At 37.8% G+C, this 27,185-nt stretch overlaps 1 protein-coding gene across 5 annotated transcripts in view; it reads right to left on the minus strand.

Annotated features, from left to right (window-relative positions):
- The window catches only part of ZNF106 (zinc finger protein 106), a 40,449-nt gene that overhangs the window by 8,355 nt on the left and 4,909 nt on the right, over window positions 1–27,185 (minus strand). The window contains exons 2-18 of one of the 5 annotated variants that reach the window (XM_058420955.1): window positions 25,002–25,062; window positions 24,097–24,182; window positions 22,761–22,822; window positions 18,224–18,421; window positions 13,962–16,052; window positions 12,516–13,140; window positions 11,572–11,641; window positions 9,825–9,979; window positions 9,664–9,724; window positions 9,006–9,347; window positions 4,916–5,693; window positions 4,400–4,455; window positions 3,760–3,905; window positions 3,317–3,451; window positions 2,328–2,444; window positions 1,703–1,894; window positions 889–951 (exon numbers count right to left, since the gene is read on the minus strand). In XM_058420955.1, coding sequence (XP_058276938.1) covers window positions 889–951; window positions 1,703–1,894; window positions 2,328–2,444; window positions 3,317–3,451; window positions 3,760–3,905; window positions 4,400–4,455; window positions 4,916–5,693; window positions 9,006–9,347; window positions 9,664–9,724; window positions 9,825–9,979; window positions 11,572–11,641; window positions 12,516–13,140; window positions 13,962–16,052; window positions 18,224–18,421; window positions 22,761–22,822; window positions 24,097–24,150 — 5,145 coding nt within the window. In that variant the 5' untranslated portion in view covers window positions 24,151–24,182; window positions 25,002–25,062. Of the gene's footprint in view, window positions 1–888; window positions 952–1,702; window positions 1,895–2,327; window positions 2,445–3,316; window positions 3,452–3,759; window positions 3,906–4,399; window positions 4,456–4,915; window positions 5,697–9,005; window positions 9,366–9,663; window positions 9,725–9,824; window positions 9,980–11,571; window positions 11,642–12,515; window positions 13,141–13,961; window positions 16,053–18,223; window positions 18,422–22,760; window positions 22,823–24,096; window positions 24,183–25,001; window positions 25,063–27,185 lie in introns of all 5 variants that reach the window. The other 4 variants (XM_058420954.1, XM_040066916.2, XM_040066919.2 and 1 more) reach the window with 4 other exon arrangements.

The following is a 27,185-nucleotide window of genomic DNA, read 5'->3' on the forward strand; positions in this document are numbered from 1 at the left end:
AGGACAAGAGGAAATGGCCTCAAGCTGCACCAGGGGAGGCTGGACACCAGGAAGAAATTCTTCACAGAAAGAGTGATTAGATTTTGGAAGGGGCTGCCCTGGGAGGTGTTGGAGTCACTGTCCCTGGAAGTGTTTAGGAAAAGACTGGATACTGACAATGCCATGGTCTAGCTGATATGGTGGTTGGTCACAGGTTGGACTCTATGACCTCAGCTCTTTTCTACCCTAGCTGATTCTGTTTCCATCATTAGCTACATATTCCCACCCGTCCTGAAACTAGTACCATGCTATCAATATTCACAGTATTTATGTAACCACAAGGATCAGTTAGCAAATTCAGCTAAATACACTGCAATATACTCTTTTAATGTCAACTAAAATTTCCCTCTGATAAGTTTCTTAATCTGACTTATTGCACAGCTACATGAATGCTTCTGCTAGGACTAAAGGAAGATGGTATAAAAGAGGGAGAGAATGGTAAGCTAGAGACAAAGCGTTCATGATGCTTTTGAACCATCTAGCTTGTAATACAGCATTACTCAAGTTCTTCCAGTAATAAAGAAACTTTTTCCCCACCAGAATATCTCACATCGCTTTTCTCTCAATCTTTTCCATATTATCAGCATGCTTAGAGTTTTATTTGCAAAAGCAAGATGCCCAGATAAAAAGGCATTCCCCATCATGTGACAAGAGTCAGCAGGTTTATGTAGCCTCTTCATGCCTCTAGAGTTACCTAGAGTGCATAGTCACATTCACAAAATCATATTTTCTTTTCTGGAAGCAATCTTTCCCACCAGTGAATCAAATATTCTGGAAACACTGACTTTATAGCATAGGAATTCAGTGCCTAGTAGCAAAAGTCATTCCATCTTTCTATATGAGACTTACATGAATGTTGTGGGCATGGACAGACTGATCGCTGGAGCCACTGAATACCAGATCATTCACAACCTTAACAACAAAAAAAAAGTTTTATATTTTGTAGCAGGTATGGAAATAGGCAAGCAAAATATTAAGACACTGTTCAGTTTAAAGTTGTACTGTAATGTTTCCTAAATTTGAGAGCCTTAAAATCAATCAAGAGTATGAAGGAAAAAGCATGCATTGAGTTCTTCACATAAGAGCTAGAAGATGTATAACAATTTTTGACATTTCACAACTGACATAAGAAGCTGTTAACTTGCAGCCCAACAGGCTAACTCATCCTACCTATGGATTATTCTCACCAGCAGCTCAGCAGCAAATCAGGGAACAAGCAAAGTGAATGCAGAATGCTGCTCTGCATGTGCACAGTAAAGCCCAATGTTTCCTGGAAATTTTGGACATGCTGCATACTTATATGCTGCTCATATAAGAAAAATGATGCTCTTAACCCTTAACAAGTGACAAGACAAAAGAGCCTCAAGTTGCACCAGGGGAAGTTTAGAATCGGTATTAGGAAAAATTTCTTCACGGAAAGGATGATCAGGCATTGGAACAGGATGCCCAAGAAAGTGATGGAATCACTATTCCTGAAGTGTTCAATACATAGACATAGATGTGGCATCTGGGGACATGAGATATGGCAGGCAAACAGAGACAGTTTCCCTACTGAATTGCTTAGTTTTTATAATTTAAAACAGAGAAATCCTCTATTTCCTATCACAATTTGCTCATCATTTTAAGCCTTTTTTGTCCAAAATGTACTTTCAGAGACACTTGCCTTCATGCAGAGAATAGTCTTGCTGTGACCTTCCAGGGTTCTGAGAAGCAGCCCGTTCCGCGCGTCTCGCACACTGATGGTGCAGTCATAGGAGCCCACTACCAACAACTTGCGTGCTCCTTCCTGAGCGGTGGCTAAACAGCTCACTGCTCTAGGGCCATGGCATTCAAAGGTATCAACCTGTTTATTATTCTGGTGGGGGAAGAAAGAAATGGTGTTTCACAATTAAAATTTTGCTGACACTGACTAGACCATTTCCTTTGTTTGCTGTGCTTGTGCATTTGATTTCAGTTTAGTAACACACAAAATAGCAGTGGTAAGAATTGCATCTTAACAATTCAGTTTCCAAATCAAAGAAATAATTCCTTATGTTATGTAGACCAGGAGGAACCTTAAGAAAAAACATAACAATACAGCACCTAAAAGAAAGATAAACAAAGAGACAGGTAGATAGGACAGCTTCATGCATAGACAAACAACCAAAAGGGGCCAACAGTGACCATTTATACCAAATCACATTCATTACAAATACATTTACTACTGTAGATAAAGAATGGAAAGAAATATAAAGGAAAGAAACAGCATCACAATAGGCTTTCGGGTGCCAATATTTAAACAAACTAACCTTTATGCTGAAAGTAACCACAGTGCCATTTGCAAGACCTGCATAAAGGATCCGCCATCTGCTGTGTAAACAGAGCACTCGATCTTCCAATTTAAACTGTTCCATGCACTCTTTGGTCTAGCAATGGAAAGAAGTACTTAAAGATTTTCATTAACTGAGAACAATTCAAGGAAAAAAGCCTGAAATGAATAATGATTTTCACTTTTTAAACCAACAGAACTGGAGAAAAACATCTGAGAGTCTGATGTCACATGGCAGTTTGATCCTCATTTTAATCAGGACCATCTCTAAGGCTTGACTGTAGTTCAGCAACCCTAAACTCTTTGTTCTAGTCACCATCTTAAATGTGTAGAGAAATTTAGACTACTGACTATGTGTGTGTGCATATATATGTATAAACAATCTGTTACATGGTTGAGAATTCCCCATTAAGTCCCCACAGGGAACTTCAGGGTTTAAAATCTCTGGCAGTTTGCTCCCTGAAGCAGATACTTAATCTCTAGTCCTTCAATTCAGAGGTTGGGCAAGTCTTTTTATCATTTAGCCTCGAATATCCAGCTTCAGGAAGCCTCAGTCTGCTCTTTCACATGCCCTCAGCACAAGAGATACCTGTTCCCTCTATGGCTGCTCTAGAGATAGAGCAGAGAGCAGTGCCTTCCATAAGCAATGAAGTTAAAAATACAGGAAGACAAGTAAGATTCATGACCAAACAGCTATCCTGCACTTTGATGTTCCCAACATTTGTGATTATGCCGCGCTGGTCTGGCAAAAACTCTACTGAGAAGCTAGTCAGAAGATCAGGGTAGTAAAACAGTTAATGGTTTGGTTTTTTGTTTGTGAGGTTGTTTTTTTCCCTACTCTGCTCTAAAGAGGTATGAAGTGGTATTCATGTCTAGATCACGTGGGGTCAAAAGGCTTTTTAAATTTATATTTGTACAGAAACACTTGCATAAAATGCAGCATATGTAAATCAACACAGATTTGAGTACCTTGATATTGTAACAGTTGATAGTGTGGTCACTTGAGCCAGTGTAGAGTGCAGCATTCTTCCCATTTGTCTGAGTGACCAGAAGGCAGTTCACTTTTGAAACATGTCCTTCAAAGATGGCCACACACTTCCTGCTCTAAAAAGGAAGCATAGAGTCTGTCAGCATAAAGGCCCATAATACTTTTTGGGATATGCACCTAACAGAACAGGGTAGGACAGCTTAAAAAACCACCCCAAACCAGGATACGTGTGGCAATCTATCTGCCCTTGTCCCTCTCATAGGGAGAAGGGGTTCGGGAGGTGGAGAAGAGAGGTTTGAAGAATAGTCTGAAATAAATTAGGGGCTTGAAAAAGCATCTGGTTCCTTTACTACACAGTAAGCCATTACAAAAGACAACCCTGTGATTGCAACTAATGCAACACCACTCCCACAACCTTACTTACAACGAGATTGTAGGCACAAACTGTTTTGTCTGCTGAGCAGGTATACAACAAATTCCCAAAAATCTGAATAGCATTCACTGCAGCCGCGTGTCCCTCAAAGGTTCCCTCAGTAGGTTCTTCATCCTCACCTGGCTCCGAAGACACTTCTGCAGGACAGAGATGTAGACTTTTGACTATGAGAACACAGTTAAGAAAACACTGCTGTGGTTTGTACTGCCAACAAGCAGAACTATTTCTTGGGCTCAGCACCTTTAAGTCAAATTCCATTATGGATTTTGGAAGTACTGTGAATGTGACAGAGGGCAATATAAAGTGCTAGGAAGACCTTCACAAGACTAAGTCCAGAACTATCTTTAAAATTAAAAAGAGATTGTATTATTGCTTGTCCTAGAGCTCTACAGAGATTGTGGAGCAAGAGTGTTCATGTGGGAAAGACAGAGGGATATGGAGGAGTCAAGACAGAAAACATTCAATGTAAGATGATGTAAGTGAGTATGTGTCACTTCCCACTTCAGTTTTGAGTGCAAGCTTTTATCTTCAGGGCAAAATTCCCCTATGGAAGCAGGTTGATCAAGACTTAACTCCAAGTCCTGCAAGATACTACATACAAAACATTGTAAGGAAAGCTTAAAAGACATACCTGAGGAGTTCTTTGATCCTCTTAGGGATGATATGGAAGTCTGTGTCCCAGCCACACTGTTAGACAGAAAGAAACAGCAGCGCGATTGGACTTTGCATGTTCATTTTCAGACAAAATACTGTGGTGATACTCTAAAACACAAGACTCTGCAATTTGTAGAAAATATGCTGGTACAGGTAAGCTCTAAACTGGGCAGCCCTGTTCTTGTATTAAGAGAAATTAGTAGGTATCAAGACACATTCACTTGTTGACCAAAAAAGCCAAGTCAGTTTTTATTTTCCCTTTTATTTCACTTCTGAAATCACTGATGTAAGACTTTCTGGGGGAAAAAACAAACAAACAAACAAAAAAACAAACAAACAAAAAACCCAAACCACAAAAAACCAACAGAAAAGCCAAAAACAAACAAACAAACAAACAAACAAATTAAAATTTAAAAAAAAATAAATAAAAAGGCCTCTTATGAATACTATATAATATTAATAATTTCACTTTTCAGGTCTACAATAATCTCACCTTCTTTTCCCATCATTCCTATAATTTGTGCCAATCTCACTGGTGGAGCTCACTTCATCATAACCAGAGCAAGATGCCTCTAGGGCTGCTTGATCCACAGAGTTGCATGAATCCCTCTTTGATGGACTGTCTGGTTTCTCATCTCCTGACTCTGATGAGCCAACATCAACCACCTCACACTGAGGTGCTGAAACCTCCACTAGTTCCAGAGAAGCATCACTGTCATTCCCATCTTTGTTTCTTGCTGCTTGAGCAGTAACTCCACCCTCCTCTCTTGGGGGAGTAGATGTAGTAACTTTTTCTCCTTTAGGAACCTTTCCACCCTTGACTTTCCGGACAGGCTTGAAGTCCATCATATCCTGCTCTGTATCACTGTTGTCTGGTACATGGGCTGCCCTCAGGGTTTTTTTCTTCCTTAACCTTCTCCTCCTTCTATTCCCTTTCTCTACTGGGACTGCAGCAATTGTCAAATGTTGCTCAGATGGTTCAGCTGACAATTTGGGGTTTTTATCCACTGGCATTTCTAGGAGGACCGAATGCTTTGAAAGAGAAGTGTTACACTGATCTAGTAAAAACCTTTCAGCAACTGTATCATTTGCTTCTCTCTTGCTGAAAACAGACACTGCATGAGGAGAAGAGTTCTCAGGAAGTCCAGACTGTCCCTTGTTGGCATCAGGCTTGTGGACATCTTGATTAGTGTGCTGGAAACAAGCTGTCAGCTCTGCTAGGGACATGGTTGCAGTGATAACTGGATACACTGGAGTTTTCTGGTTGGTCTCTTCTAAAGAAAACAGCCTAGTGTTACATTCAATCTGTATAGCATACTATTTATACCAAGTACCCTGTATTTTCTGTTTACACTTAAGTGTGCATGTAAAGTACATACTCCTAGATTTTGAAAACTACATGCACATGTAGAGCTGCTATTTCAGCCGTTAAAAAAACATAATTGGGGAATAAAATGCTTATCCATGGACACAGAAATAAAGGAATGGGGCACATCATTCAAGCTGCTGGCTGGCTATATGCTTTTAGAGTTCTGACAGTCATTGGTGAATCCTACATTGTTGACTTAAGACGCTACCAGCCTTCTCTGTGTGCCTCCTTACCAGCTGTCATGATTGCTGTAGAAATTACATTAATCAATGCATGCCAACTACAACTCAGCTGTCCAGTGACAGTTTGAAAATCTTGTCCTTAACCCATGTGAATTATTACAGCTATTATATACAGTTATTTCTACCAAGTTACTTGGACCTAATTCAAGGTAGACAGTTATGCACAACCCACTCTGCAGCACTGAACCTTTATCCTGGAATAGCAGCACTGTAAGCCATGAGGGTAGGCTTTATTTAGTCAGCTTGGTGTAGTCAGCTCATCTGTGGTGGACTATGCAATTAATTAATATGAACAAAATGATCCAGCCTCTCAGCTGAGAAAGGCTAAGGGTAGCATCTCACAGCTGTTTCCCACACCCTAAAATTCCCCAGTTACACTTGCAATAACTAGAGTGCAGAACAGGATGCTTCAAGTTCACTGCATTTCTGGGGTGGGATCACGCAACACAAATGGGAAGTTGGCAGTATTTGAAACACTTCCCTCTTCCAGCCTCTCAGAAGCCAGTAAATTAAACCTACACTAATGCTTGGCCAAAAGCACATTGCACATCACAGGAAAAATCTGATGCTTTGGAATTACGCATACAACTAAAAACAGCTAAAATGAGACCATTTCTCACCCACACCTTCCTCAGATGGGGAATTCCAAGATAAAACTAGAACTTGCTGACAGCATAGGATATGTTGCATTTAAAGTAGATCAAGAGAAAGAAGTTTTTCCCTGGACATGTAACTGTCATGCACAACTGCAAAACCTGATAGAAAAACCTCTGTATGGAAGAAATTAATAATTAGATTAAGTTTGAATGAGTTACTGTGTTGAATTATGCTGGTAAAAAGGCACACAAACCCTTAAATTCTGAATACACCTCCAATATCACGTGCCATTAATTTCCCACTGGAAGGGGAAAGGAAATAACTTGGTCACTTTATAACAGGAAAATAATAACAACCAGCCACTTAAACAGAAATTTCTACACCCCAAAGTTATTAATTCTCAGCACTTATGTGTACTAGAAAAAGAAGTAGGAAGTCACCATGGCAGTGTAAGAAAACAATCACTCAGTTCCACAGGCAGGACACACTGCTGACATTTAGGGGAAATCAAACGCAATCAGCTCCCTCAAAGCAAGGCTGAGCTAACCTCAATGGGAAGCTGACAAGCTAAACATTCAACCCTAAAAAGTAAACAGCCCACCCCAGAGTGAATTATTCTTCCTCAAATTACAGAATTTACCTGAAGGCAAAAGCTTATTTCCCCCAAATTACTAAATTTATCTGAAGGGGAAACTCATTTTAAATGTAGCACATATAGAAGTTCATCAATACCAAAACTATGGTAATTTGACAAATGAACATAAAAAGAATATTCTTACTTTTAATACAACAAAATTAAGTTTTTAGGAAAAGGAAAAATAATGTGATTAAGAGCTTTCCAAAGTAATTATTTAAGCAACAAATGTAGCTATACACTGAAGGTTCATCTTCATAAGAAAAAAAATAAAAAACCTCTTCAACTTCTCTGTTGTGAAGACTCAAGATTCTGCAAGCAAGACACTTCATGCCACTGCAGCTAGTGATCACTAAATCTTAGAGTTAGAAAACTGAGAATAAAAATTACACCGATACAAATAAAAAATTCACTGATGTTTAAGCATAACAGTATGGCATATGCTAGTAAAAACAGGAAAGCAAAGGAAAGGTAGTGGCTTCCTAGAAGTTGAGTCTCAACAATGCAAACTAACAAAAGGGCTGATTTTTCCCCTGCCTCGAGTTTACTTTTCTGAATACCCCCAGAGCTTCACATTCCTTGTGAAATCCTCCAAAAAGAGATGAAGCAAATACCCTCAATATTACATTAATGTACCATTACAGAATGGAATACAAGAAATGTAACGATGACTAAAAAATAGCACAAACCCCACCACTTATACGCAATTCCACATCTGAAGCAAACTGAAAAAAAGGCTTAAAAATTCCAATTCTTGTAATTAAAGAAGTCTAAGCTTCAATTCAGCCAACATTCATCTGGTGCTTGAGAAAAAAATGCTTACAAAGGTAGAACGTGACTTTTTCCAATAGTATTTTGCACTTCAGTTGGAGGGGGAAAATTCTGTTGCCTACCTACAACAAAAATCAATCTTACGCATGTTTTTCTCAAATTATCTAAGTTAAAGGTTTGGGTAAGGGAGATTGTTATGGCAGACAAACAGCTGTCAGAGTCACTCTGCTTGACCTCACAGGATCTTGGGACACGAAGGGATGATTAAGCTTTCAATCTTCAGTTTTTACCTTAAGTCAGAGTAACAAGTTGCAGAGGAAACTACCAATAGCATTTAAGCCTTTGATCACAGACTACAGCACACAAGTTTATGGGGTTTAAACTGTCTAAATAAAGAGTTAGCTATTTCAGCTGTAGTCATTAAGATCTCACTTTGTTGAGACAGGAGCTCTCCCATTAGTCGTTCAAGTAATTCAGCAGTTTCTCCTCCAAACAAAAGTAAACCCCTATCTTCACTGCTAGCCCTCCCATGAGTGAACAGTGTCTATCAGCCAATTAGTAGAAGATGGGTTGTTACTTCTAAGATTGCGAATTATACTCTTTGTGCTTGTCCAGCAGAGCCCAAGAAGAACACAGAATAATCTAGATGTAGCTCTTCATAATTTTTAAAAAAATATTTTCAGGCACATCTTTTCCTAGGCAGACTTTTTGCTACCAGTGCTCATTAAATGATGCAGAATCGAAGACAAAAATTATAGAGGTGATTTTCAGGTGTGTTGGGTTGTGTCAGTTTTGGGGTTTTTTAGTTAACTAAATTATTCTAAGAGGATGTAGCCTTCAAATTCATGTTTGTTCTATATTCAAAGCAAAACTACAAAGTCCTACTCAAGCTAACGAGAGCCTGACAGACTTACATTCTTTTTGGGAAAAAAATAATTTCCTTATTTTCATAAAGCAAAACTACAAATACCGTCATTCTGTTCCACCTCTTCTGTTTGTGGAGCACATGGAGAGCTCTGGAGTACAGAATTCACATTTAGTTCTGTGCCTTTTGGAGACACAGGCTCTCGTTTAACTTGTACTGAGGAGTCAGGAGTATTGGAAGGTGTACTGCCAGAAGACTGGAATGGTGATGGCATGGTTACAGGAACAGAAGCTCCTTGGGGAGGTACAGAGGAAGACAAAGCATCCAAGAGAGGCAGGAAAGAGCCTGAAGGAATTGAGTCAGCTGCCATCTGAGATTTGCTGTTTCTTCTCTCAGTTGGGGCATTGCAGGAAAGTTGCTCTGAGAGTTCAGTAGGTTCATAGGTTTCTGATGGCAAAAGAAGAGCTATATTAAACAAACAAACAAATAATAGAACAAAAATATTTATATTTTACAATGAAATTTAGTGGTGCCAGGAGCTCATTTCTTGTGGACACAGAGTCAAGGAAGAGAAAAATCTGATAAAAAGACACTAGGGGAAACTATCAAAACTGACAGTTCACACTTGACAATAAAGTCAAGTCTACAATTTTACTGTAGCTTAAATGAGCAGATTCAAGTTAAACGCAGTTTTTAAAAGATTCTGAGTTCAAAGAGTATGAGAGTAAGCATTCTACTGTTGCAGCTGTATGGTATCATGTACCTTGTAGGCCCTGCAAGATCTGGATTCTCTGACTTCTCAGTGCACTCATTTCCATAGTTATCTGCAAAACAGTTTTGGCTTATATCAGTCCCACTGATTTAACAGGCAGTTCTTCACACTGCTAGCTTCCAGTTCAGACAGTTTCCAAAGCCCACTGTTACCTGTTGCTTTAACACAAGGAACCGTTGAACCTCAACATAGGCAGCCTGCAGGGCAGCCCTCGCCTGCAAGAGGCTGCTGTCCACACCCTGCAGGGACTTGCTTAACTCTTCTTCCCTCAGAGAAATAGCCAACAGCTGGTCTACCTGGGAACGTTCTGAAAAAGAAACACAATCTAGTCTAATTGTACTGAACAATACCTTAAGATACATTACTTGTGATATCACAATAAATAATGCCACCTCAGAATGGAAACATTACATAAATTAGGTCAAGTATTCAAGCACCAATAATTACACAAGCTGAAAAGGAGTATTTATGGACAGGACTAACCATGTCTACATGGATGAAGAGCAAAGTCAAGTATTTCTCTTTAAGGAATCTCAGCCTTGACTCTAGTAATTAATTCCATCCCAGCTTTGCCAGCACTGATTTAGTTTAAAAAAATGAAGTAATTCTCTTCCACAAGGATCTTTTCTTGAAGTACATGTATACAAGAAGTACAAACACACACCAGCCATCAATGTAATCAAAAAGGCAAAGGCAAATTTAAGCTAAACAAGATTTAAATTATTCGGTGAATGCAAAAGCCAATGAAAATGTTGTTTCAGAGAAAAAGAACCCAGTAATTAAAAAAACAGTTTACCACTCAAGATAATTTTGGGCCATGAGACTGGTGTTTGCAATCTCTTGAGAAAAAGTCTCTGACCACTATGCTCAGTAAAAGATCCTCCTATCCCTCCTAGAGACTTCTGGAGGGATTACAGAGATTGTCCAAACAAATTTCCATTTGGGCACTTCTTAACTCAGGTTATAATTTCCTTTGGCTAATTTACTACAATAACAATCACGTTAAAACAAATTAATGGGAAAGATATTTTACTAAGTAGAATGTGTTATTAGTCTGTAACACACTGGTCATTGAAGACAGAGGCTGATAAAAACCCCCACCTTTTCAAGTAGTGAAATATTCATTCCCATTGAAGAGTCATACTACTGCTCTACATTACAAACGACCGACTATAAATAAACAATGAAAAAAAAAAGATAAATGGTACATTTGAAAGCCATCTTCTGGAACCCAAACTCCTAACAATGGTTTAATTACCAAAGAAAATATTCTGCCTAAAACACAATGGGTGGATGGTTCATTTTGAGACATAATGATGAGGAAGTTTTAGGCATGTTTGAGAAAGATCTATCTAACACCAGAATAAGAGTTTTCTTTGGTCAGGAGCAAGAAGGAGAGAGGTATTCCACACTCATTTCCACTAAGGACATTAAAAAAGTAAAAAATATTGCCAGCGATGTGAAAAACGGAATACCAAATTAAGCAGAGTACAATTTTTCTGGTGAGACCACCCAGAATTAGAAAGGCAAAGCTGCATGGTGAATTAGAAGGAAGTTAACTGGGGACTTCTACCTTAAGAACTTCCATCCAAAGAGGCAACAAACCTCACTACCCTGCATGCAGGAAAGCAAAGGTCCCATCTGTACAATCAGGAATATGAACTGCAGGCAGAAAGGATGCACATACCCTTCTCTTAGAAATAACTGATGACAAATTAAGATAAAGGTCTCCAGAGAAGAATGTGTTGCAGATTTGTGAGCAGTCTACACTATAAACTTCAGTAAAAGCCCAAGAAGCAGTACAGTAACATTAAGGATCTACTACTTCAGCCAAGTTAAAATACTACTAGGTGTTTATAGCCTCTACACCTCATGCACACATGTATGATATTTGCTCACCTTTTTTACCTTTGATTTTTCTTCTTTTATTCTTTCTTTCTAGACTAGGGATTTCAGGAGAAGATCCCTCCTGCAAATAAAAATATCTATTAAAAAATAACAAGAATAATTTTGCCTAAATCAAGAAGTCGAACATCCATCATCTTTTCAATCATTAGTTGTAGTCACAGAGAAGAATCCACAATTTGCCTGCACATTCTTGTGTAACTTATCATTTGCTCTGCTCTTAAAAGAGAGAGGACAACAGAGCCATGTTTTCAGCTCAACTAGAAAGAAATATTAAATAAGCCAACAGTCCTCTTCTTGCTCAGATGTTTAAGCCTGCACTTGAATCAGTTTCTGCTCTACAGTTGTAGTTGAAGATGTAAAGGATTAAGCAGTGAGGAATTAAAATTATTGCTTTCTACAAACCAATTTTGTGAAATTGATCAACAAGGTCTTTTTTAACCTTTGGATAAGTCTAAGGCTGGACTGTGAAACAAATTCAGATTTAAAGATATAATTTTAGGTATATAATTTTTTTAAAATGTTTTTATTTTCTTGCTTAACCATAAAACCAGAAACATCTAAGGAAAACAAATTTGTACTACAGGCTAGCTTTCATTTAAACTGTGTTGTGAAACACCAAGATTCATGCCACAAAACCTCGTACTTCCACAGAAATATTTTAACAGCTCTTGTTTACCAACATAGTATGCCAGGCACCAAATCAAATAAAGAGCATTTGTCATCCCTACTAATTACAAAAAATCAAAAGTCCTGCACTATGAAAGCAGAAATGTAAAGAAAATTAAGTCAAACAGGAAATTAATTTGTTGTTATCAATGTACAAGACTATCAGATGGGGAAAGTCCTCCTTGCACAGATCATTCCAAAGCAGAATGACCATTGACAGGGAAAGAACCTTGTCAGCTTTGCAAAGCTGGAAAGAATTGCACACTTACTCCAGTTGCTCTTCGCTTCTTTCCAATTCCTTGGCTGTCATTCTGTTCAGTACCAGATGTGCAGCTACTGTCTGTAGCTGCATCTATGTTATTAGACACTGCAAGAAGTGAAGTATTGTTTGAAGCTGGACGATTTTCTTCTGAGATCTCTAATACATTTTGTTTTTCAAGAAGATGTGTTCTCTTCTCTGGGCTCTCCTGGTCTTCTTCTGTGAGGCCTGTGATGCCAGAGGTGGCCTGGAGGCTCTGACTTCTTCCGCTAGCCTCAGTTCTTTCAGACGTAAAAGGTGATGAAGCAAGAGATGGTGTCTCCTCTTTCTGACCAGCCTCAATGTCAGTGCTTACATCATATCCAGATGTTATATGATCTGAGTGGCTGGTTGCCATTACTTGCCTTTGCCCACTTTCTTTAATTTTGGCTTGTTCACTGAAAAAGCTATAAGCAGAAGGATTTCTGTCTGCTATGACACTGCTTTCAGAAAAGCTACGTTTTCTGGCTGAGCCAGACACTGCTAAGGAAATCCCTTCCCACTGGAATCCTTCTAGAGTAGACAGATCAGATTCTTCACTGAGTTCTAGACCCTCTTGCTCATTTTGAACAAGAGGCACCATTTCTATGCCAAACCTTTAACAAGATAAAAAGAAAAATAAATAAACAAGTTACAAGCCTGCTACATATAGAAGCCTCCCCCTTTCCCCAAATGTACATTATTGCTTTAAGCAGTAGGTTTAATACCATTACATTGGTACTCTGCGTTTCCTACATCATCTAGGAATGGAACATCAGGGTATCACATAACCAGACTTAGTGGCTAAGAACTGGCTGACAGCATGATTTCCAAGTCAGAAATCATGTTACTATAAATTATTCACAAGCAAGGTTGGCATAATCAAATGTGACGTGTTCAAGACACATCAAATACTTCAGGTTTAAAGAAAGCTTCAAAAATGCAGTATTACATCATTACTTCCTTAAATAAAAAGCAACTGTGTATCAGATAAAAGACTAAAAAATGAAGGGTGAGCATTTACACTGCTTGCAGCACTGCAAGCACTTCTTGTAGTCCTAAATAAATGTGGAAATAGGCAACTGTCACAGCATTGTTCCCATCCCGATTGCATTTTTACATTCTTCCATTACTAGAACTTGAAAACATGCAAATATTAAAGCAACCACCAAGAACTGATCAGAATCTTTTCTGAGCAGATTACTTTTACTTCTCTATGGACAGACATTCATTCATAGCATCAACCAATAAAAACTCTGCATTATTTGGAAAAAAATTTACGTAATTTTCAAAAACTCTGCAGAAGATCATGGCCTAGCAAGCAACATTACGTACTCTTAGTTTTAGGATTTTGGAGTTAATTTCAAATATGGAATAAAACAACTCTCCCCACTTCAGCATGCCCTGAGAGGCATGGCTACATCTGAAAGCTACCAACCTTGGTAAACCTTTGCCAAGTTCCTGTTTCTTCTTGGTTACCTGCTGGATGACCTGATCCCAGTTAACATTTCGTCGGGAAGCACTAAGAATCTGCCTGAGGGTAGGTTTAAGCCCCGACTCCTTCTCTGTCTCACTTCTCCGAAGGCAACTCACATTCCGAATGCGACGTGCGTTATTGAGATTGGGCTCTGGGAGATGCGTCCCGACTTTGCTCTTCAGACTGATATGCCGTGTCAGGTCTCTTTGCAGAGAAGCAGGCAGGCCAAGTTTGCTTAAATCTGGAAGGAGTCCTACTGACTGGCTTCCTCCTTTTTGAAGCTCATTATCTGAAGGATTTTCAAAACCTTCCATTTCAAATTGATCATGTGACTTGACACACTCTTCATTTCCTTCCCCATTCCGTGACGTTTTCAAATCCACATGCAAACGGTCCTGATTGTTTGATGAAGAAACTGTGGGTTCCATCCGAAATGTAAAATTTTTTAGCTCAGCAGAAGCAACACTTGAAGTAGATGGTTTTTCATCATCTTCCTTTTCAGAGGTGGTAGTTTTACCTTCAGGGGTGTCACAGGGTAAACAAGAACTAACAGAAGAATCCAACTTTTCAACTCTTCCTTCTGACTTCTCACTTCCCATTAAATCATCATCATTCACATCTTCTAATGAATCTAGTCTGAACTCCTTCTTTGGCAATACTTTCCCAGTTTTTTCCCTATTCTGGTCACTCATATCTTTGCAAGAGCTTAAGGAAGCATTTTGCAAGGAATGGTTGGACTGAACACCTTTGGGATTTTGTTCCGCTTCACTTAGCTTATTAATAGGCTCTCCAAGATTGCTGCCAAGCACATCTTTGTTGTCTTGTAAGTTACCAATACAAGCACCACACATCTTTGATGAATAAGAAGAGAAACTGTTTGTTTCCAAGTTCACTGCATTCAAATGAATCTGCTCTTCACCACTAGTTGAGGATAACAGAAGCCTAACATTTTTTAAGAGACTGTTTGTGTCTTGCTTTGTCAAGGATAACTTCATATCTGTGATATTCAGAAGAGGAGATTTTAGCGATGGCATCCTATTACTTTTGCTATCATCATTGTGAGGCTTTTCACCGCTGGAAGAGTCTTTCATAACCTCGCAAGAATCAAGGTGATCTGAGGTTCCATTAGAAGGGGAGATTGCTACATGCTTTTTAAGTTTTGAAAGGCTAACATTGGCTTCACAAGTTTTTCCTTTCATTGATGAATCAGCAAGAGGCGTAAATACAGAATCCATTTTATCCGAAGTTTTCGAAACATTGTCTTCAGACCGTGGTTGCTGCTCTGCAGTTTTCTGGGATGGGTAGGGAGTCCAGCGATATGTTTTATCTCTGGAAGGACTGGCACTTTTTCCACTGGCTTTTGAAGTTTTGTTTTCTGGTTGTTTTGATGAACTAAAATCCAATGCCCCCTCCGCAGCGAGCTCATCACTAGTAAAATCCAGACGGTTACCCCTATTTCTTCGATTTCTGTATGGCAGAACATCGCCTTTCTCTGCCCACTGCCACGCGTACCTTTCCTTACTGTATATACTTGGCTCTGATGGATATGAATCTCCTGAGCTTCCAAAATTCCAGCCATTTGCACCATGAGGACCTGGTTTCCAGTTTCCTCCATAACTCTTGGAATTCCAGCTAGAAAAATGACCTGCTTCTTCTGAGTGCCAAGTAGAACTTCTTTCCCTGGCACCATGACGCCAATTTGATGTTCCTCCCCCCCGCCCACTTAGATGCCAAGCATTTCCAGAATTCCCATAGTTATGACGATTTGAAGGGGTTCCTGAAACATTCTGGTGCCACCCAGAGCGCCCCCTTGAACCACACGAATGTCTGTTTATATTAAGGTTCCTCTGAGAGTGTGAAAATTTGCCTTGTCTAGGACTAACATAATCATCCTTCTCCCACTTCCAGTCCCTTTGTGATGCACTATGATGATGCCATGACGACTGATCATAAGCTTCTCTTTCTTTGTAAGCAGCTTTTTCTTCTCGCCTTCTCTGTGATCTCTTATCATCACATTCTAATTCTTGATTTGCACAACTTGGTTCAGTTTGCCTACAAAAGAATTGAGAAAAGCCAAAATTCTGAGGCTATTCTACTAAAATACAATAGTCCGCAAGCTTCAGGAATTTTATTCGCACTGAGAAGAAAATATTTTTAAAAGTTATTTATTATAAAAAGACACAGATACTTTTTTAGCAGCTTTGCTGTTCAAGCTTCAGTAATGTTTGACTTTCAAAACTAATGTTGTACCTTTACTTAAACATGATAATTTCAAAATTTCTCTTACAAGAACAACTGATTTTGTGCAGGGACAGTTCAACAGACTAATTCTCAACTACTTGTCTCTAACTTGAAAGATCATATTCCTTTCTACCTACTATTGGACTTACAAGAAATTAGAAAAAAAAAAGCTTCTTTATGTTATATAATCTTTGTAATTTGAACTATCTTGGTAGATAGAAAACTCAGTAGTGAGATAATTATTTTTTCTGAAGACTATTCTGCTGGTGTCAGATGGTGTAACTAGAGTGAACTGATACAAAACAGAGGAAAGTTAGGCTGAAAAACCCATTATTACCCTTACTGGAGGGAACAACTGACATGATGGCTCTGTTTATAAAGGTTAAGTTCAAACACAGGTGTGAAACATCCACAGAAGATGTACCTCAGATACAAAAGTAATTTGTCTTCTTTGAATCAAGAGACTGGAACAGTCCACAGCATGCAATGTTGAGTCTGTATGGGCCTCCCAGCAGCACTATCGACTGCCCTTTGAATAGCACTAGTGCTTGGCAACTTATCACAAACACGTGGCAAACTATCACATGTACATTTAAAGATAAATGCTCCCTTATCAGCTACAGCTATTCCCAGGAACAGCAGTCTAAACATTCTAAATATTTAACGTACAAAATGAGGAGTTTTCATTAAAAGTTTTTGCCAGAAACTGATCACAGGAATACATCATTCTAGATCCCTGAACAAGACAGTAAACCTTCATACTACTACTCAAAAACAATTGATTTGAGTAAACTGAAAATTCATATTATATCACCCTTTGTGTTTTTGATACATTCCAGTTCTGCTAAAAGATTCACTAATTACTACTCTCTAATGGAAAACAGTCTACTGTGCAAAATAATCTGAGCTCTAAGACAAGAATTCAAAGAAAACCATGTCTAAGTGATACAGTAAGTTCTAAGAGCTGATTCAACTAGATTATGATCTAATGGAAACAATTTTGCTGAGTTAGTAACTTAATCCTTGTACACTTTCTGGTTTTTCCTCTCTCCAAACCAGCACCCAGCAGACAGAGATTTTCTACAGTTTTAGCTGCCTTAGAACAACACTGCACTGACAGCCCTACTCCTTTTCCATAAAACAAAAAGGAAAAGTGATATTTTCGGTCCCTACATTAGCCAGTATGAAAACATTACGCACTAGTACAACAGTGATGTCAAAACATACTAAACTCCACAGATCAACATCTGGAAACTCTAATTCAAATTTTTAGCCACAGAAAGCAAGAGCATCTTTTAAAAATTATATGCCCCTTTAGTACCATCACCATGCCATAAATCTATTCAAATAATATTTTCCCAACAGGAACATCGCACACGTGTAGATTTTCATGCAAAATAAAAGACAATACTTATTACTTTCTGCAGCCTTCTATTTCATAGTGAGCCACTAGAACTATGTTCAGCTAATGGTAAGCAGCAAGGTAAAACAGGTATGAAATTTCATTCAAGGATTAGGGGATTTCAATGTGACATTTACAGAATAATCCAGTTCATTTTATAAAAACATGTTCAGCAGCACTTTCCTAAAGGTCAGGTTCCTACAGACAATCTCCACCATAAACAATATTAACACTACTGTCCATTTATTAAGCCTTCAGTTAAAAAGATTATCAAATACTAAATTAAAAACATTATCAAATACTAAATTAAAAACATTAGGGTTCTCGAAACACAAGACTCTTTTTACCCATAATGGAGAATTATTGTATTTCCTTTACTAGCAGTAGAGGAACAGGACAAGAACATTCAGCAGAATCACATTTACATGCTGAAACTACGATATCCACATGTCTCTTGGATTGTCCTCCCAAGTACACTGCCTACAGGTATTTAACATTTTGTGAGCACTTAAGCCTCAGGAGTGCATCCTCATTGTGTTAAAAGTAATTCTATGGCCTAAGCGGAGAAATGAAAACTCACCGGTTCCGTTCCTTCTTTTGCTTAATTAGTTGAATAAGTTCTTTGTCAAGGTGTTCTTCTTCTGCCTCTTCTTCCTCTTCCTCTTTTCTGTCATGGGCATTAACGTTGTCTTTGTGCAGCTGACTGGAGATGTGCTTGGCATATGCTGACAAACCCACCAGCGTCACCCTGCACACCCGGCATTCATGGCTGCTATCCCTAGGAAGAGAGGCAGAGGGTGGACTTTCGGCTCTGCCAACTGGCATGGCAGGTAGCTCTGGTCTTACTTTGTTTCCTCTGAATGTGCTTAAGTTCAAGGCAACTAGATTTTGCTCAGTATATTTAAGTTATTTGAATTCTCTGGCCTTTTCTTTCAAGATTTAGTTTTTTGATGGTCAGTTTTCACAAGATTTTTTTCCAACAATCAAGAGGTAAAAGACTTGGTAATAAAGCTGTGTTAACTGGGAGGAAGAATTCTTCTTGAATTGTTGTACTCAAAATCTATTCAGAGGAAACATAGTGAGCGAGAAGGCAGAATGAAAGGCTTCCAGAGCTGGCAGGAGCTCTGAAACCCATCCATGCTGCCAGCTGCACTGGGGAAGCCTGGTGACAGCTTCTACATTTAATCCTTGCCTTGAGCCTTCCCCCAGTGAAATTTAGAAAAGGGAGGAGGCAGTGCATGGATACAGCCAATCCTGATACAACATAACCTAAACTGGGACAGCTGAGACTGCTGCCTGGAATCCAAAGACTCCACAGCACAGTGAGTGATGGGAGGGTATCTTCAGTTCACTGTACTTTATTTGGTTCAAGTGTGCATGAGGTCTGCTTTCTACTTTAGAGGACTTATCTTAAAAAACAGAAATAATTTCAGCTGGAGAAAGTTGACAGCTGTATCAGACAAATGGCTTTACTTATGTTACTGGATTAAGGTTACAAGACTTGAACTTTTTTTTTAAGAAATTCAGATTTCTAAACCCACAACATTTAATTCTACAGACAAATCCTTCCAATACTCCAGTGTTAAAGAAGTATATTGTTAACTTCCTAAACAAGGAAAATATGATCATCAGATTAAAAAAAAAAAAAAAATGGAAAAAAATTAATCAGAGCATACTCCACTGCAAAAAACTCAGCAGAACCAAGACAGGATTCACTGACTGCCTCCACAATGCTTCTTTCAATTCTGCCAGTTAATTCATTAAAGCAGATCTGTATGTCCCCAAGGAGCACTTGATACCAAGGTCTTAGAACAGAAGCATTACGCTACAACACACAGTTCACAACTCATGTCAAGAAAATGGGATCCATAAAGGAAAAAGACAAACATGAATCTTTGCTTTTTTAGTGAACAGTTCAAAATAAAATGAGAGAAGGAGCAAAATATGTACATTCACTCAAGGTATTAAGGCAACATCCTTATCAGAATGGTCAATCAAGTGTCATCAGCTATGTTTTCTTTATCCTGGTTCTCCCTACTAACATAGTTGAGATATTTAATCAATGCAGTCATTTAGACACACCTAGAGATGGCTTTATTTTAAACAGTCTAAGTATTAAAAATCAGATTTTTAAAAAATTATTCTGTATGTTGCAGCCTAATTAATTTCAGATTAAACATTAAGATACACTTTGTTTATGATGTCACTAACTTCCAAACTTAGCATGACCTTCCAGAACTAAGTGTACTTCACACTCGCTAATAAATATTGAGAGGCCATATCCTATATATTGTACTTTGGGCTATCTTATTAATGCCAAAAAGGTAACCAAACCAGTATATTTTACTAATGTCATTGGAAGAATCCTCTTCACACTCATAAATGGCACAGCTGTGCATAACTAATAAGACTTATTTTTAACTTAGATCATCACGCAAGGCAAACTGCAAATAGAAAGTTGGCTTCTCACTGAAAAAGATGTTCTTCTTACACAACCTTCCACTCGTAAGAACTCGCAATGAGAAACACACCCCAGTGGTTCTAATGTGGCAGTAATTAGGTCTTAAAAAACAATCCACATCCTTCATAATACCCATGTTTCAATTCTTTCATAAAACTTTTACAGACTAACTAAATAAATGCAAAGTTTTATTTACTTTGGACAAAGCCAGTGAGTTAATAGCTGGAGTGAAGACAAAGAATATTTTCCTATCAATTCTAACTTGCAAGTTACTAATTACAAAGCTATGGTGTGTGACAGCCTGAAAAGACAAGACTTCTCTGACCTGCTGTTAATCTGTAAGAGCCTAAAGAAAAAGACAACTTTTTTTTTTTCTTTATGAACAACTGCTTTAATTGAAGATAAACTGGCTAGGAGATCAGATAGCCACACTTAATGGAATTTAGATTTCCTTCAGTTCTACACTTCTCCTACATCTGCTAATGCCATCCAGAACTAGGACAGTCCACGACACACACTGATCATGTCTACACATTCTCCTACCACACAATCTCAGTTGCTAAACAAGGCAGCCAAAAGAAGTTTGAGGTAAACATGAAAAAATATTCTCCTAGAGCTTTATTTACTGTATATGTACTTCAGACTGTAGATTCAATGTCCCTTGGAACAACACCACTATTTCACTATCAACTAAAAACAAACAAAATCCAAATATCCTATGGCTTTCTACCTGGCACCCAATTCTCCTTATACATCACACGGAGTACGACTTCAAGAAAAGGAGAAGAGTCTTAAAATGTTTCCAGAAAATTATTCTAGCCCTTGAGATTGCTAAGCTAACTTCAAAAGGAAAAAAAGAAGTATGAATCCGTGTGTACATTTCCTTTACCTCTTCCATACAGGAAGTCTGAAAAGTGACTTCTAACTGGATATTAAATTTCAAGTTAGTAAGATGTTGATACTCTATACACTTTAAAGGTGTTATCCTCTGGTTTTGGCCACAATCATGAGGCTGTTGCTTGTGCTTCACACTTTCTTCTTGAAGTACACGGCTGTAGAAGACTCCTAAAAAGCTTCTAATTAAATTTAAATGAGAGGAAGAAGAAGGGGCACAAGACAGAGAACAGGGCTGCTGTTGCAGTGAAAAATTAGGTTCATTATTTTGAGAACAAGCATCTTCCATGCATTCTTCTGAAAGAGTAACGAAGACAGATAGTTACATTAGTAATAAAAAATATAATGATGATGAAAGAAATTTAACATCAGTCCTATGGAAATGGAAAACTAAACATCGTCCAATCATTTGCAAGCCACTGCAGACACAATATATAACTTCTAGAAATTAGTGTTACTTCATAGAGCTATTACTAAACTAAAAACAAAATAAAATGTAGAAGGCCAGAAATAAGATGTCAAAAGAAATTTCAGAGTCATTGTCAGAAGAAGATAGTCCAGAACAGAAGTGCTCCACAAGTTAGATGACCAGAAGCCAAAAAGCTGGTTTCTAGTGCAGAGAGCATTCTGGCTTTTTTCCCTCAGTATATGACAGATGTCGCAACAAAATTAATCCCCCACACCTCAAAGAGTGGAAAGAGGATTATTTTTAGTTCTTTAAAGGGTGTTTAAAACAGATTTGTCATTTGTTAATGTTTGTGCTGCAAAACTGTTGCTAGAGGACACGAAGAGGAAATGAATACTCACACAATCTTTTGACTCAAAGAAGAAGGCTGAAGAAAAACCCTTATTATTTACCAAGATCTCGCTTATATAGATTCCGAACAATGACCAGGATTGGAGAACAACGTTACCACCTCTCCATCCCACTGTCCAGGCTAGAAGTCAGTTGACTCTCATCAGAAAGGAATGTGAAAAACAATTGTTTATGGTACAAACATGAGAACTCGGCTACAGACCTGTAAACATCTCACAAAACTCACAGAATGTGGCAACACAAGATGATTAAAAATTAATTTGTAAATCAAACAGTCAACTATTTGACAGCATCTGATCTCTGTGGTTACCTCAAAATCCATACACTTTTAAGTGAAATCACTTTTAAGTGTACTCTGGTTGTAACCTATTTTCCTATTATTAGGATGATATTTGAATATCCCTTAACTATCCCTTTCTGCTTTCCAAAGGTTTTAAATAAAACAAGGAAACCTTAAAGAAAGCACCATCCAGCATGGTTAGGTCTCTTAATCAAGCAACTGGACCATGGTGGCAAATGACAATCAGTCAAGCAGATCTCATTCTCAGAGTGCTTTAAAAGACCAACAACTGTTTTTACATCATTGAAAACTTAAACAACAAACAAAAAAGAAAGAAACTACTGTTCCTAATTCTGACAAAGACAGAAACCTAGTGCTTGGGGAAAAAAAAAAATCAAGCATGAAACTGCCAAGAATGAAACAATTTTATTTCACTGCAGTCAAAGCAAAGCAGGTGACCTTTCTTCCACATCATTGTTTGCCTCCCGAGTTTCTGACACCATGAGAACACGTTCATTACCAGCTGTATGACAAAGCACTCTACTAAAGGGAAACATAAAAAAACCCCATGCAATTCAGCTTGTATGGGAAATAGGTCAGGAGTTCTTCCAGAAAGTGACATACAAAATGGCACAGGGAAGAAGGGTGCAAGATTGTTCTCATACCTTCCCTTCAGGTTTTCCAGTTCTCTGTGGTGAAGCATGCTTCTCATGTGTTCTTCCATCTCCTTCAACACACAGGAAAAAAAATAAAATTGGTCAAAACAAAATGCTGTATCATGTCTGAAAAGTTCATTTTTGAGAATTCTCCTGCCTGGCACAAGGATGTACTCCTTATACTCCTGCAGGGCTGTAGCAGTTGCCATTCCTGTTTCTGTGACTATGAAAGCACAAGAGGCACACCTGCAGGAAGTTATGTTACCTTTCCTAAGAATACATGTGAGTCATTAAAACTCACATAATGGAAGCAGAATTCCAGGAGAAAGTCAAATAACCATGCATATAGCAAAGTTTATTAGACTGACTTTTGACAAATGACTGTTGAGAATAATTTTAATTAAAAGTCTCATTAATACCACTCTTCAGAATCACTGTACTTTAAACGGGTTCCCTGTGCAACCTGACCAGTTTCTCTGCATTTGTATTATAAGACAGCTGTAAATTCACCATCACATACTATTTTACTTGGCTAGACACTTCAGAAACTGAGATGTACATGTCAGTCTGTTGGTGACAGCAACCCTGATACATGAACTGCAGTACTGTTATAATTATTTACTTTTGAAAGGGAGCTGCTGGAAGAGAAAGAACATTCATCATTCAGCAAAAGGAAGCAGTCCAGATGATTTAACTTTCTTTTGGTGTTTGACCCAAAGTGTTTGGAAATCTTCAAAGACCAGACACTAATCACCTTAGCCCTTGAAATCCTATCTGCAAAGGGAAAGGAATATCTTCAACCTTGAAGAGTTGTGTAAATTAAACCACTGGTATTTGCCACATCTCCATATGCCATGTGGCTAAACGGTACATGAAGGTCCATTAAGAAACACTGCATAAATACACAGCACACAGAAGATGGACACCAAACTGACACATTAATGAAAACACATGTTGTGCTACACAATTCCATTTCGTTCTTCCATACGGAAACACAGACCTCCCAAAAGGAATCTGAAACATCAGGTACTACAGTAATCTTTCTATATCACAATTTACAGCCAAATAAGTGAGTGCTTTTCACTTGAGTATCTTTATAAAATAATATAAAAAAACCTCAAAGACCTCATTATTTTTAACATTCAGAATCAAGCATACTGCACAGCTCACTTCAAGAAAGATACTCCAAAGCACATGCAAATATATTCTTTGATTTGAGATAGACTTAGGGCAATATATACATGGTAAAAGGAAACTGCACTTTGCACAATTTTAAAATGGAAGCATTTCTCATTCACATTTCATATTGATATCTACTGATACATGTCAAGCATTAATTGTTTACCTTTTTTGAGTTGTACACAATGTGACATAAAGCACATTTTCGCTGCTGGACCATGCTTATTACTCTGGAAATATCTTATCCCATACCTGCAAATAAAAACAAATTTAAAACAACCAACATCCAGGATTACTTGTTTCATTAATCTATTTTAACAAATAAAGCAAAGTTACTATTCATGAAAACTATTGTTAATATTGTTAGCTTAAGAAAATACATGCCTCTCATGTATAGTCAATATTCTTCAAAAAAAGAAGGTAGTTTTGAACAGTCACCTAAAACATCTATAATAACATGTAGCTTTCCCTTTCTTTCATTTTGTTTCATTTTGTTCCTTGTCATCAAAGACATGGTACTCATTCAACAGCCAGAGATCTGTAGGAATCCTCTAAGCTACTCAAATCAGATTAACAGAACACTTTTCTACTAGGATGATGACAGAGAGATAAGGAATTGGGAAAACCAAGCACGGCAAACTCAGATCTTTATTGCAGTACACATGGCCACTCAAGGTATATATTTAAGGCCCTAGGAAAATGAAACAGAGGCCATTCATGATATCAAAGACCATTAGTCTTCAAGTTTTATTGATCTATTTATGTATTTTATCATAATGTTTAACTCGTAAGGAGTGCAATGAAATTAGTCTAGGTTAAAATGCAAAAATAGATACGTCTGTTTAAATAACAGGGTATAATCTTTGCACTGTTCTTTCTCTTAAAATACACTAAAATGCAGAATGATTGAGCATTATTGTCATTTTTATTGACTTGGCAGAGGCAGTTCCTCATCCTAAATTGGAAACAAATGTATTTTTTTAATACTTGGCATTTTTGTATCTGCACAGAAAAATACAAATCCTTTCAAGTTTTGCTATCCTGTATTAGGCAACTTCAGAGCTAACTTACCTAATTGCGTCAAACTTAACCTGCAAGAGCCTTCTTCAAGAACTCTTCTCCACAACTGACCCTACAAAGTTATTAATCAACATCATTAATTATTTAATACTTAAAAATAATTAATTATATATAATAATTATTATTTGTAATTATTTATTATTATAATTAATTATAATAATTGGTTAATTCTTCATCAGGGGCATCAAAATCTCCTAATCTGGCAACTACAAGCCATGAACAAAGGGCAATAACAGGATTTTTACCAAATCCAGATTACCTAGTTAAAGCAGCTCTGATATTCAGTTGTTCTGTCCAACTGTAGACAAAAATCAGCAATTAAAACCACAACCCTTTAAGTCCAAAACATAGTTCTTTGACAAGTAACTCTTTCCCTACACATTTGCATGTCCATTTACACATACGGTACCAGCATCTATCCGGGTTAGAGGGAAAGAAACCGAGAGATGCAATAGCACTTTCACCATTAGACAACAGAGAAAGAGTTTTCTCCCTCCAAAAAATCCAGATCATTATACTAAAACAAATACACTTAAAACACAACAGGAGATTCAGTCATCTCCTGTTCCCTAACCATTCTTCATCTCCCTGATACCGGATAGTGTTTAAATATGCATTTTTTAGGTTCATCAGAGGGGCACCTGATATATTTGAATCACTAGTAGCAGCTGTTTATTTTGACACATAACTGCCAACAAAGGTATAAGATTATTCAAAACTTCATACCAGCCTGCATATAAATTCAGACGGTATCAGTGATGTCCATGCAAAAGCACCTCCCCTCATGGAAGGTCAGGATACAGAAATACTATCTTTTGGAACAAATTATTTTGAAAGCATTTCCAAAGATCATAACTTGTTTTTAAACATATTTCAACTGAGACAGCAGTTAAGGAAAGTTTAAGCTAATATGAATAGAGACAGAAAATGAGATATTGCAGACTCCTGACTCTCCAGTGAGTTATTAGGTGAATATAGCAGCACATCATCAATATACTGATTATACACAGACCTGTGCAGCTGCAACAGATCTAAAGGAATTATTAATGATCATACACAAGTGACAAAAGTTCAGGATGCCTATCCAACACAGTAAAGCTGGTTTAATGCAATTAATACGGAAGTACTCATGGAAAGCGAGGCTGCTAATCCTTGCACCAACTTCAGACATTTCCTTTTCTATTAAAATATTCTGTATTCCCCCAACATTCTTTGCTGGCATTACTCTGTAGTTTAGCAGAGCAACACCCTACGTGTGCTCAAGATCTCATTCAAAATGACCCAAGTATTTACAGAATTCGTTCTGCACTGGGCTGCAAGCAGTGTGGGACTTAAATCAGGAAAAGCAGGCCAGTTAGCATAGAACATTAAAAAGCTTCCACCAGCAGAGCTAACATTACACCTGTTTTGGCTAATTAAAACATATAGTAACTATAAACGATTACAGGAAGAGTTTTCGGCAAACTGCCCAATCAGCTGGGCATTACTTAATGACAGAGTACTAAAAATACTAATAGAATTCAAATGCTATTGGATGTCACTATGAAAAGGGAAACTTTCAACTCTACAGAGAGAAGCCCTCAGAGGCAGGGACTCAGAAATAAAGAGATTTGGTAGATGTTACAGGGACTGGGAGAACATAGACACACATTCTATTTCCAGATCACCTCTTGACTTACTGTCTTACATAGATATAAACCACTTCCCATCATTCTTAACTTTCTCCCTAGTGCTGCTAAACCTATAAATCCCATGGTTCACTTTAATTAAGTACTTCAATTTTACTGTAAAAGAACTTCCATTAAGTGGTTTGAATAACGTAATAAATCAAAGGTATTTTCTCAGTCACTATGCAAAGTCAACAAGAAACAGAGCTTTTGAGCCATGTAGTCACTGCATCTCATCTCATCACATACTGGTCTGTTCAATCTCAAATTCATCCATTCTTCATGAAGAAACTTCAGAAACAGCTCTCTCTAGATAAATGCAGGCACATTTGAATTCTTAAAAAAACCCTCCACATACTTTAACAATCTTCAAGTTTTATCAGCTTTAACACCTTGTGCTTTTGAAATCATTAACTTTCTGAATAACATAGAAAATTAGTTTTTAAGGGACTTGAGAAGGAAGCTGAGCTACTCTTAAAAATTAGCAAACTGTAAGCAAAGATAAGAT

This window comes from Hirundo rustica, chromosome 6 (genome assembly GCF_015227805.2).
Source record: "Hirundo rustica isolate bHirRus1 chromosome 6, bHirRus1.pri.v3, whole genome shotgun sequence".
Taxonomy (NCBI): Eukaryota; Metazoa; Chordata; class Aves; order Passeriformes; family Hirundinidae; genus Hirundo; species Hirundo rustica.